Source organism: Mirounga leonina, unplaced genomic scaffold, assembly GCF_011800145.1.
Source record: "Mirounga leonina isolate KUSES-001 unplaced genomic scaffold, KU_Mleo_1.0 Mir_180, whole genome shotgun sequence".
Lineage (NCBI taxonomy): Eukaryota > Metazoa > Chordata > Mammalia > Carnivora > Phocidae > Mirounga > Mirounga leonina.
In genome coordinates this window covers 11,541,936-11,554,585 of record NW_023270469.1, presented here as the reverse complement: position 1 = coordinate 11,554,585, position 12,650 = coordinate 11,541,936, and the positions used below count along the sequence as shown (strand labels likewise).

The following is a 12,650-nucleotide window of genomic DNA, read 5'->3' as shown; positions in this document are numbered from 1 at the left end:
CTACTGCTGCGCAGGCGCAGGGCGGGGCTTCGCGGCCGCGGCGTCGGGAACGGCAGTTCTGTTTTGCTCTGTGCGTCAGAAGCTCGTGTGGGGGCCCCTCCTCGGTCACCTGGCGTCAGCTATGGCGGAGGCGATGGATTTGGGCAAAGACCCCAACGGGCTCACCCATTCCTCGACTCTGTTCGTGAGGGAAGATGGCAGTTCCATGTCCTTCTACGTGCGTCCCAGCCCGGCCAAGCGCCGGGTCTCGACGCTCATCTTGCACGGCGGCGGCACCCTGTGCCGGGTGCAGGAACCCGGGGCCGTGCTGCTGGCCCAGCCCGGGGAGGCGGCGGCCGAGGCCTCGGGCGACTTCATTTCCACGCAGTACATCCTGGACTGCGTGGAGCGCAACGAGAGGCTCGACCTGGAGGCCTATCGGCTGGGCTCGGCGGCCGACCAGGCCCCGGAGACGAAGCCCGGTGCCCAGGCCGAGGGGGGCGCCGCCGCGCAGCCCGAGCCGCAGCCGCACGGGGGGCGCATCGCCTTCACAGACGCGGACGACGTGGCCATCTTGACGTACGTGAAGGAAAATGCCCGCTCGCCAAGCTCCGTCACCGGCACCGCCTTGTGGAAGGCGATGGAGAAAAGCTCCCTCACCCAGCATTCGTGGCAGTCCCTGAAGGACCGCTACCTCAAGCACCTGCGGGGCCAGGAGCATAAGTACCTGCTGGGGGACGCCCCAGTGAGCCCTTCGTCCCAGAAACTGAAGCGGAAAGCTGAGCAGGATCCCGAAGCTGCTGATAGCGGGGGTGAGGCCTCTGCAGCGAACGCGGGTCCTGCGCTGCACCTGTGCGGGTGGGGGCGGGGCGCCTTCCCCTTTTTCTGTTAGGCATCCATGTTGGCGCATCTGGTAGAGTCGCCCGGCTTCCCCCGCCCCCTTAGACATCCGGGTAAAATTGCACCATTTTCTAATCGCACTTCGATATGTTTTTCCAGTAAGTGGGGAACTGACGTGGTATGATATTCAAAGGTACACAAAGTCTGTATAGAGATACCCCCCACCTTACCAACCAGCTACCCAATTTTCTTCCCTAGAGGCAGTGTGTTGTCAACCACCTTCTAGGGTGTCTTTTCCAGAAACTCGTTTTAAAAAAATACTTGTGTTCAGATAGATTGAGTATAAGCCTTTTTAAAGGCATGCCAGACCAGTTTATTTTCACGTTTTGGCTTCTATGCGTATTCACAGAAGGTTTCGTCAGTTGTAATGGTCTTCCTGGTCTCGCTCAGGCGAAGTGAGTTTTTAATGCAGTTGAATTGAACGTGGGGATTCAGGTTGGTTAGGACTTAGTGGAAAGCTGTGAAGATGCTTCACTTTTGATGCAACTGGTATTGAGAGCTTAAACTGACAGACCCTTTTGTTGGAAGAAGCATGTCACCCTCCCCCTCTCCCCCGCCCCTTTCCTTAGGTGGCTGGCTATTTCCATATAACGTTTCAGGTCTGGGGAGGTAAATCTGTTTCTCCTGTTAAGCATGCTTAGTAGGAATTTTGTTTTTGGTAAAAGTGACATTTCAGATTCATTCATTCAACAGATATTTGAGTGCCAGACACTGTTATCCTGCTGGGATATAACAATAAATAAAAGTCCCTGCGGTCATGGAACTTAACATGCTAGCTGGGCAGTGGTAAGTGCTATAGAGAAAAATAAAATCAGGGTAAGGGGTGGGGAGGAGGTTGTTTTTTACAGGGTGATAAGGGAAGGTCACTCCATAAGCTGATATTTGAGCAGAGACCAAAAGAAAGCAAGCCCCGTGGTTATCTGAGGAGGTGTTTCAGGCAGAGGGAATATTAAGTGCACAGGCCTGGAGGTGGGAATAGAGCTGGTGTGTTTTTGGAGCAACAAGGACCAGTGTGGCTAGAATGGAGTAAGCAACGGAGAATTTTGGGGGAGAGGACAAGGCTATGTTTATGGGTGAAGTAGATCACGTAGGGCTTTGCGTTTAAATCGGTAGCGTTGGGACTACAGATAGGCCATTTGGAACTTTGGAGAAAATTAAGCTGGATTCACCCTACTCTGATATTTTGATTATCTGATATTTAATTGTAAAAATTAAAATCCTAAAATGACTAAGAAGAAATGGATGAGGGGTACCTGGCTGGCTTAGCTGGTAGAGCATGTGACTCTTGATGTCAGGGTTGTAGGTTTCAGCTCTGGCTTGGGTGTAGGGATTACTTTAAAAAAAAAGTAAAAAGAATAGCTTGGGAAAAAGGAAATATGCATGAATATATTTTTAATTTATTTTTCAATTCTTCTAACGTTTATTGATCTTTTTTAAAACTTGGAGTACAAATGGCATACAATATTAGTTTGAAGTATACAACCTAGGGATTCTACATTTGCATACGTTGCAAACTGTCACAGTAAGTCTGGTTACTATCTGTCATCATTCAAGTTAATATTATTGATTGTATTTCCTGTACTGTACATTATATCCCCATGATTTATTTTATACCTCTTGGTAGTTTGTACCTCTTGATCCCCTTCACCCATTTTGCTGCCCTGCACACCCTCATGCCAACCCTCTTCCATCTCTGTTCTCTGTATCTTTGAATTTGGGTTTTGTTTTGTTTGGTTGGTTTTTTAGATTCCACCTAAGAGTGAAATCACTTGGTATTTGTCTTTCTCTGACTTATTTCAGCAGTATAATATCCTCTAGGTCCATCCATGTTGTTGCAAGTGGCAAGATTTCGTTACTGGTTGTTGTTGTTTTTTTTTTTTAACCCCTGGCTGAGTAGTAGTCCAGTGTGAGCGTGAGTGTGTGTGTGTGTGTACACACACCACAATTTAATCCATTCATCTATCATTGGATACTTGACTTGGTTCTTGTAAATAATGGTGCAATGAACATCAGGTTGCATATATCTTTTCACATTAGTGTTTTCATTTTCTTCAGATTGATACTCCAAAGTGGTATTGCTGGATCCAGTTCTATTTTTAATTTTTTGAGGAACCTCAGTACCTTTTTCTGTAGTGGCTGCGCTGATTTACACTCCCACCAACAGTGCACAAGAGTTCCTTTTCTCTACATCTTGTCCAGTACTTGTTATTTCTTGTCTTTTTGATAATAGCCATTCTGACAGGTGTGATGTGATACTTCATTGTAGTTTTCAGTTGCATTTCACTGATGATTAGTGATGTGAGCATCTTTTCATGTGCCTCTTGGCCATTTGTATGTTTTCTTTGGAAAAATGTTTATTCAGATCCTCTGCTTATTTTTTAATTGGACTTTTTTTGTTACTGAGTTGTATGCATTCTTTATTCTGGGTATTAACCTCTTGTTGGATGTATAATTTGCAGATATTTTCTCCCATTCAGTAGGTTGCCTTGAATATACTTTTTAATATATGCATGGTGATAGTCCTGAAACCAAAAAGATTAAAAAATTTTTTTATATTTGATTACTTGAAATTAAAAACTTTTCATGATAAAATCAGAGAGCAAACTAGAAAAATACTGCCAATACATTGCAACATATTTTTCTTAATGTCCAAAGAGCTTGCAGAAGTTAGTGAAAGAAAACTAGTAGAACAATGAGCAAAAGAAACGGAACAAGAACTTTCCAGAAAAGGAAATGAATGGCCAATAAACAAATGCAGAATATTGTTATTAAATAAAAATAGACCCTGATCAGAGGATTGATAGAAACCATGCCTGGATTTCTGACCCATAGAAACTTAAATAACAAATATGTGTGGTGGTGTTTTTCAGGAAAGTAAATCAGAACAAGGAAATGTTGTGTTTTATTTATCAGATTAGCAAAAATTAACAAAATGGGTAATATCTAGAAATATCTTTTTGGGTAATATGTATGTTACATAAAATTTGCCATTTTAACTGTTTTTAAGTGTTCAGTTTGGTGGCATTAAGTACATTCACGTTGTCATGTAACCATCACCACCATCTGTCTCCAGAACTTTTTCTTTTTCTAAAACTAAAACTCTGTACCCATTAAGCACTGACTCCACTTTGCTCCTTCCCCAGCCCCTGACAACCACCATTCTACCTTTTTGTCTTTATGAATTTGATCTACTTCATGTAACTGGAATCCTACATTTGTCCTTTTATGATTGGCTTATTTCATTTAGCACAGTGTCTTCAGGGTTCATCCAGGCTGTAGCGTGTGTCTGAATTTCCTTCCTTTTTATTTTTTTTTTATTTTTTTTTTTCTTTTTTTTTTTTTTTTAAGATTTTATTTATTTATTCATTAGAGACAGAGGGAGAAGCAGGCTCCCCGCCGAGCAGGGAGCCCGATGCGGGACTCGATCCCAGGACCCTGAGATCATGACCTGAGCCGAAGGCAGACACTTAACCATCTGAGCCCCCCAGGCGCCCTTTCCTTCCTTTTTAAAGCTGAATAATAACCCGCTGCATGTATAGACCACATTTTGTTTATCTGGTCATTCATTAATGGACACTTAGGTTGTTTCCATATCTTGTCTGTTGTGAGTAATGCTGCTATGTACTAATACCTGTTTGAGACCCTGGTTTCATTTCTTTTGAGTATACATTCAGAAGTGGAATTGCTGGATCGTATGGTAATTTTATGTTTAGTATTTTGAGGGACCACCATACTATTTTCCAGTTGTGTATTTTAGTACGTATATAATTGTTGTAACCACCACCTAAATCAGGATACAGAGCAGTTACATCACAAACAACTTTTTCTTGCTGCTCTTTAGTAGTCAGTTCTTGTTAGTGGAAAAGAGAACAGAATTAAATCCTCAGAGAACAAAGAGTAAAAGAGAAACTGGAGGATGCTTAGCTTTAGGAGACCCTCTTTTCTGTAGATGGTATGTAGTGGATTGTGGTGTACCCTCCTCATCTATCTTCAGTGGCCTGGAGAGCTGTCTTGCCCAAAGTCTTGTCATCTTAGGATGGCTAGCATTTAGGGACTGATCTATGGGGGAATTTTGTCATGGCTTCCTCACCCCAACTTGGCCAGCTCCAGACTTCCCCATGGTTTCAGCTGAGGCTTTGTTGGAGCTTTCACCGCTCAGCTTCTTTCTCTGCCCACTCCTTCTTTCTTCTAACAGGTGTTTTGCCAAGAGCGCACCCTTTTAAACACCTATGTGTTAATCTCCATTTCACAGTCTGCTTCCCAGAGAACCCAATTTATGGCACAATTTTGTTAATTTGCACAATTTATAAATGCAAAGCAAAAAATGAATGACGCTTGAAGAGTATTTTTATTTTATGTATTAGAACCTAGAAAAAATATCACCACCTGGATAGTACAACTTTTCATAAGCAAGAGTAGAAATTTTTGAACATGCATATCTTATGTTTTTCTTATCCTTCTGATCTAAAACTAATGTCTTCATATAGAAAAAATGTACAGGCTCACTTCTGGCTAAGAGCTCATAGAGCATGCAGTGTTTTTTTGGTTTCTGTGAAAGAGGCTAATTCTAATCTGGTGCTGTTCTTCTCTTTAATAGAACCACAGAATAAAAGAACTCCAGACTTACCTGAGGAAGAATATGTAAAGGAAGAGATCAAGGAGAATGATGAAGCAGTCAAAAAGATGCTTGTAGAAGCCACCCGGGAGTTTGAGGAGATTGTGGTATGTTGACTATATTTAACTTATTTCCCTGCTTCCATTCTTTTTTAAAATTGGTTATCGCATTTACTCTTTTTGTACCTAAGGTCCAGTGGGATAAGGGCAGGAGTGGGGGGAGAGGGAGAATAGAAAGTGGGACTGATCTTGGTTTCAGGCATGTAGCTTTTAGGTTTTGGTAGGAAAACTTCAGAGGGGGAGAGGGAGAAGAATTGGGAGAATTATTATTTATTTTATTTTTATTATTATTATTTTATTTTTTAAAAAGATTTATTTATTTATTTGACATACAGAGACACAGTGAGAGAGGGAACACAAGCAGGGGGAGTGGGAGAGGGAGAAGCAGGCTTCCTGCAGAGCAGGGAGCCCGATGCGGGGCTCAATCCTAGGACCCCAGGATCATGACCTGAGCCGAAGGCAGAAGAGTGAGCCACCCAGGCGTCCTGGGAGAATTATTTTTATTTTATTTTATTATTTTTTTAATTTTTTATTTATTTGCGAGAGAGAGAATGAGAGACAGAGAGCATGAGAGGGAGGAGGGTCAGAGGGAGAAGCAGACTCCCTGCTCAGCAGGGAGCCTGATGTGGGACTCGATCCCGGGACTCCAGGATCATGACCTGAGCCGAAGGCAGTCGCTTAACCAACTGAGCCACCAAGGCGCCCCTGAGAATTATTTTTAAACCGTATAGAGCACCCGATTTCAAGGACTCTGTTCTCAGTTTAAGGTTTTCAAAATAAGACTGTAGATTTATCTTTTAAAATATTTTAATGCTTCTCAGGAAAATAAATGTAATTTTTAAAAGAGTTTAATTTCTTTAATAAACAAGTTTAGCTTTTTGTGTACTTAAGGTGGTTTTGGGATTTTTTAATGCTTGAATATTTAGTTGAGCTTCTGATACTCAGTTGGAATCTCGTATTTAATCAAAGGTAGAGGGAAAGGTAGGAACTATAAAATAGGAGTGATTTAAAAGAAAGTTCAAATTATATGTCCTTATCTTCTCCAAGAAAAAGGATCTTGTAAATTAATTTTTCTTATTAACAAAGGAAAATGGTTAGGCCTCATTGTAAAACAGGAAAATAATTTAAAGTTCTGTAATTGATGAATGAAGGAAGGCACAAGAATTGGCAGAATTTAGTGATTGTGGCCTTTTATAGTCCGAATTTTGTTTTATTTTTTGTATTTGGTCTGTTATCCACAAACTTTCTTTTTTTTTTTTAAAGATACTTATTTATTTGACAGAGAGAGAGACACAGTGAGAGAGGGAACACAAGCAGGGGGCGCGGGAGAGGGAGAAGCAGTCTTCCTGGCGAGCAGGGAGCCCGATGTGGGGCTCGATCCCAGGACCCTGGGATCACGACCTGAGCCGAAGGCAGATGCCCAATGACTGAGCCACGCAGGCGCCCCATATCCACAAACTTTCAAATGCAAACATGGTCTACATAGTTCTCCTCTCACATAACGTGCTTTGTAATGTGCCTAAATGTAGTACAGCATGGAGGCCCTAGTATGCTTATACAGCTGTGTGTTTTGAGTGCTTATGTGAAGGCATCAGTAGGGGATGTAGTGATGCTCAAAACAGATATAATTCCTGCCCTTATGGAGCTTACAATCTGAGAGTGAAGTCAGACTTGTAACAAATGATCTGATGAACACGTGTATACGTTAAAGTGTATGCACAAACCTGTATTTTTCCATATTTAGTGTAGCTTTTTTTTTTTTTAAAGATTTTACTTATTTGACAGAGAGAGACACAGTGAGAGAGGGAACACAAGCAGGGGGAGTGGGAGAGGGAGAAGCAGGCTTCCCGCAGAGCAGGGAGCCCGATGTGGGGCTCGATCCCAGGACTCTGGGATCATGACCCGAGTGGAAGGCAGACGCTCAACGACTGAGCCACTCAGGCGCCCCTTTAGTGTAGCTTCTAATTTTCTGTTGGAATACCATACTTATATATATACATATATGTGCACATAGTGTACACCTAAGCACATGTATATTCCCCACCTACACGCACACACGCACATGCACACGTGCACACACGGTCACTCCCCGCTTAACCCAACATATATATGTATATGTAAAAACATCCAACATGAATAAATATGAGAAGGAGCATGATGGGACTGAAGGGACTGAAGGAAGTTCAGTGTGATTGGGGTGAAAAGGACAAAGGGGGGTGGTAGTTGAGAGTAGATATTGAAAGAGTAAGTGTTTGGGACTTGGTAATTAGGAACTGGTCATATTCATCACTTTCTCTAGGTTGACGAGAGCCCTGATTTTGAAATACACATAACAATGTGTGATGATGATCCACCTACACCTGAGGAAGACTCTGAGACACAGCCTGATGAGGATGAGGAAGAAGAAGAAGAAGAAAAAGTTTCTCCACCAGAGGTGGGAGCTGCTATTAAGATCATCCGGCAGTTAATGGAAAAGTTTAACTTGGATCTGTCAACAGTAACACAGGCCTTCCTAAAAAATAGTGGTGAGCTGGAGGCTACTTCCTCCTTTTTAGAATCTGGTCAGAGGGCCGATGGGTATCCCATTTGGTCCCGACAGGACGACTTAGATTTGCAAAAAGATGATGAGGATGCCCGAGATGCATTGGTCAAAAAATTTGGTGCTCAGAATGTAGCTCGGAGGATTGAATTCCGAAAGAAATAATTGGCAAGATAATGAGAAAAGAGAAAAGGTGTGGCAGGTGAGGTTTAAAAAAAAAAAAAAAATTGTGACCATTGAACTTCAGAGATTTGTACATTGGAACTGACACTTGTCTTCTGACCAATGCTGCCATTGCTCTGTGAATCTTAGATTTTGTAGCCAAGCAGAGTTGTGTAGGAGGCTAAAAACAAAAGACATTGGATATATTTAGAGCTGTCCCTGGCAGTATCAGCGTGTTTATGAAAGGAAAATCTAAACCAGAGGGAGGTTGGCCTGTGTAGTAGTAATCCTTTTCTGAATGTAACCCTTGCTATATTGTTTCAGGAGCTAGTGACAAAGTCAAAGGAGGGAGATTAGGAGATGGGTCTTTTCAGGCAGCATGAATAAAGAGCTTCCTATCCTTTGGCAGAAGCTCCTCTAGTTTGGATAGATTCCAAATCAAGAATCTAGAAATGTGGAAAGTTTTAATTACAAGGCCTTGAACACAGACTTCCTAAACTCTTGCATCCCCTAGTGAGCTCTGATTTCTCAACTGCTTTGAAAATCCCATATTCCCTTTGCTAACTTACTATTTGGGGACCCTGCTCCTTGGCTGTTCTTTTCTTCCAGTCTTTGTCAGTCATACTTGTGGCACGTGTTTCTTTACCTACCACCCAGTTTTGTTTAAAACATGCAAAACTGTAGAGAGTCTTGAGAACAGTCTTACTCAGTTACTAGTAATGTGTTTTTATTTATTGAAAATTGTTTTGTGGTAAGGATTGTGTTAGATTTACAAATTAGTGAATTGATTCCTCTTTGTTGTGTTGCTTTCATTGTTGAAAATAAATAGAACTTTGAGTCTCCAAGTGTTTTTCTTTGATTGTATTCACAAAACCTTTCAATAGAAAAACCATGAAGGAATGGATGATTTTTGGCTCTTAATTAGGTCAATAATGAACAAAGTGGTTTCATTTTAGAACTAGTAGGCTATTAGAAAGATGCTAGTTCTTCTGAATGGAGCAGAGAGAAGATCTGCGTCAAGGACTGTGAAAGATGGAGTGAACTACTAAGAGCTGGAGTGGAGAGGAGCCCATCAGGAACCAGCAGGTGTGTAACAGAAGGTGTCGGTTCCCTACCCATGTTCTCTGGGCACTCACCATTCCAGCATATGCCACTGATAGGAGTCCCACTGCAAGTGCCTGCTGAAGCTTTCCCTCTGCTTGAAGTGCCGTGGAGTTAATGCCCCTGGGAGTGGCTTTCAGTCGATGGTGGATGAGAATTAGAGGACGCAGACCCAGTTTCCTTGCTGTCCAGAGAAATGACACGACTGAATCTTTGAGAATTACCCCGAGTGGGATAACGGTGTCCATGCCACCTGTGAGAGATGCCCGGCAGAAATAAGCAGAGTGGCCCACAGTGGCAGTCTGTGTATACATGCACCCTGCATAGGCTTCCTTCTCTTGTTTGGCATCTGGACTTCCTGAGAAGTACATCCTGAAATCATCAGTTACACACACATTATTAGAGTTCAGTTCTGGTGGAGTCCAACCTAAATCAAAATGCTTCACTTTGCCCTTTAGTATGTTGAAAGGATACAACTGCTCCTAGTAGTACCTAGCTCACTCTAGGAGTAATTTTTAAGTAGGTATTGGGAAAGACTGGGTGGTGGGCATTTGTTTAAAATGTGTTATCCAGGGGCGCCTGGGTAGCTCGGTTGGTTAGGTGTCTAACTCTTGATTTCTGCTCAGATCATAATCTCAGGATTGTGAGATCGAGCCCTGCATTGGGCCTTGTGCTCAGCATGGAGTCTGCTTAAGATTCTCTCCCTCTCCCTCTGTACCCCCCCCACTTGTGCTCATGTGTGCATACTCTCTCTTTCAAATAAATGAATAAAAATGGAGATGTCATTTAGGTTGTTTATAACCTAGTAAAGTTACTACAGTTTTTACAGGGCTAGAAATTTCAGTTTTGTCAAAGCATGTGCAAAAGGGTCTGATTCATTATATCTAGACTCCCAAAGATGTGTAAACCAAAGCACTCATTATAAACTAATAACTTTCAAATACCTGTTTTTGCAATTTCTCTGGCATTTCATTTCTTAAGCTAAGAGGTATATGTGGGGAAACATTATCAGAAGTATTTTTGGGAGCACAAATCAAAGCAAGGAGCATGAGTTGAATTTTAATGGTTAATGGTATTGAGCTATGGCTGCATCTGCTCAAATCCTAAAGTCAGGATCCCCTCCCTTGAGCTGCCAAATTCTTGTTTTTTGGGTTTTCTTGACTTGATGAGACTTGTGCTCTGGGAAACATCATGTCTTACTCATTTTAGCTCTTGAATTCTGGGCCTTCCTCATTATTCCCTCCTACCCCCACACTTCAGCTTTTGAAATTTGCTAGGCCTTAAATAACTTCTGTACCTTCATTAGTGGCAGAAACATTTTTTTCTGTCTTCTCTTTGCAAACTGCAGCAGTGGATTATGCTCCTGGTATTCAGTTTTCCTTTTTTCCCTGTACCTTTTAAGCAGATGCAGTTGCATTTTAAAGGTTTTAAGCTGCCGCTGAATTCTTGAGATCTCTCGTTTTTGGTCTAATGCTGTTTGTTGGATCATATACTCCCTCTGCCTATATCCGTAAGTTGCATTTAATTGCTTATAACAGAAAACTTAACCTAAAGGACTTCAAACAATAAGGGAAATGGGATTATATCTTCTATATATAACAAGAAGTCCTGAGGCAGTTAGCTTCAGGGTTCTTTTTATATTTCCGCTCTGCTATCTCTAGCTTGTCTTGTAGGCTGCTTCCTTCATGGTTAGAAGCTGGCTGCTACAGTTCTAACAGCGGAAGATGGACCATTTCCTCCTAGGTGTCTCCTTTATTGGTGAGCAAGCTTTCTCAGAAGCCCCTAGACTTCTCATTGCCAGAATTTTGGCACATGCCCTTTTCCTAACTTCTTAAATGACTAGATGACTTAAATTTATCAAGGTCTGTCTTTCTTGGTCTGCACATTGTGTAACCTTCCCTGGGAATGTGGTATGAAGGGAAGGTAAATACCCAAATAAAAGTCTGCTAAAAACTTCGATTGTACAGATAAACCCTAATGACCTCTAGGAACAAGAATACCCATCCAGTAGTGGATTATTATCTCTGTTATCATCAGCCTGGACTTAACCTTTGAGTTTGTTCTCTTCTCCTTTTTCCTATAATTTACTTTAGGGTTTTTGAGCATATTTTCTTTTTTAATTTTGATTTTATTTATTTACTTGAGAGAGAGCACAGAGGGAGAGGGAGAAGTAGACCCCTGCGGATCAGGGAGTCCGATGTGGGACTCGATCCCAGGACCCTGGGATCATGACCTGAGCCAAAGGCAGACACTTAACTGACTGAGCCACCCAGGTGCCCTTTGAGCATATTTTCTTAAAGTAAATGTCATTTATGCTTTTCTGTCAATAATAAACATTACCTTGAAACTCATTCTGCGTATCTTTTTGCTCTTTTCCTTTCAGGCTTTCTAGCTTTCAGTATGGTTGTGCCTATCAACAAGGAGGGCTTCCTCAGTTCATTTTTTTGATTTTCTACTTTCAGCTTTCAGTTTTGATAGTTTATTGCTTTTGAGGTATTTCTGGGGAATGTATCCAGGTTTTATGAGCGTGGCACCGTGGGCTGCCTCAGGTCATAAATTTGTGTCCAAAGATACAAAGAGCTCATCTGGGCTCTTGAGAGAAGCTTGCCGATGACTGTTCTGCCTGATGTTTTGTGTATTTAACTGGTAGCTGTTGTCCACATTATGGATTTAAGTAAATCAAGTTATTTTCTAACATTTTTAAAGCAGGCAATGGAAACTTTTTATAAATAGATTGTTACAGGGGTTAAAGTAGTTAAAACAGGGAGCTCATTAGAAGGGTGTGGCAAGGGGTGCCTGGGTGGCTTAGTTGGTTAAGCGACTGCCTTCGGCTCGGGTCATCATCCTGGAGTCCCGGGATCGAGTCCCGCATCGGGCTACCTGCTTGGTGGGGAGTCTGCTTCTCCCTCTGACCCTCCTCCCTCTCATGCTCTCTCTCTCTCATTCTCTCTCTCAAATAAATAAATAAAATCTTAAAAAAAAAAAAAGAAGGGTGTGGCAGGCAAACCAAAACCTAAGCCAGAGACCATACACTGAAATCTAAGAAAAGCAAACTCAAGAACAGGGAATTTGGATCCATGGAGAGGCACCCTGGGAATGTGCACACCGAAGGAAGACCGTGTAAGTACACAGGAAGAAGATGGCCATTAGCATAGCAAAGAAACAGGTCTCAGAAGAAACCAGCCAGCAGACACTTGGAGAACTGTGAGAAAATGAATTTCTGTCATTCAAGCCACCTAGTCTGTTCATGTATAAACACTGTCGGATATATTAGGTCCCTTTTGTTTTTGATAGA

The 12,650-nt window shown here is 42.0% G+C and overlaps 1 protein-coding gene across 1 annotated transcript; it reads left to right on the top strand.

Annotated features, from left to right (window-relative positions):
* Window positions 1-36: 36 nt before the first annotated feature.
* TERF2IP (TERF2 interacting protein) lies at window positions 37-9,099 on the top strand. Its single transcript, XM_035024747.1, has 3 exons — window positions 37-791; window positions 5,477-5,601; window positions 7,853-9,099. The coding sequence occupies exons 1-3, from the start codon at window positions 122-124 to the stop codon at window positions 8,255-8,257; spliced, it is 1,200 nt and encodes a 399-aa protein (XP_034880638.1). The 5' UTR covers window positions 37-121; the 3' UTR covers window positions 8,258-9,099.
* Window positions 9,100-12,650: the final 3,551 nt, after the last annotated feature.

Excerpts from the sequence above, each read along its gene's own strand:
- TERF2IP (XM_035024747.1), top strand. The coding sequence starts at position 122 with ATGGCGGAGGCGATGGATTTGGGCAAAGACCCCAACGGGCTCACCCAT. Across the intron at positions 792-5,476 it reads CGAAGCTGCTGATAGCGGGG|AACCACAGAATAAAAGAACT; the intron begins GTGAGGCCTCTG and ends TCTCTTTAATAG. Across the intron at positions 5,602-7,852 it reads GGGAGTTTGAGGAGATTGTG|GTTGACGAGAGCCCTGATTT; the intron begins GTATGTTGACTA and ends CACTTTCTCTAG.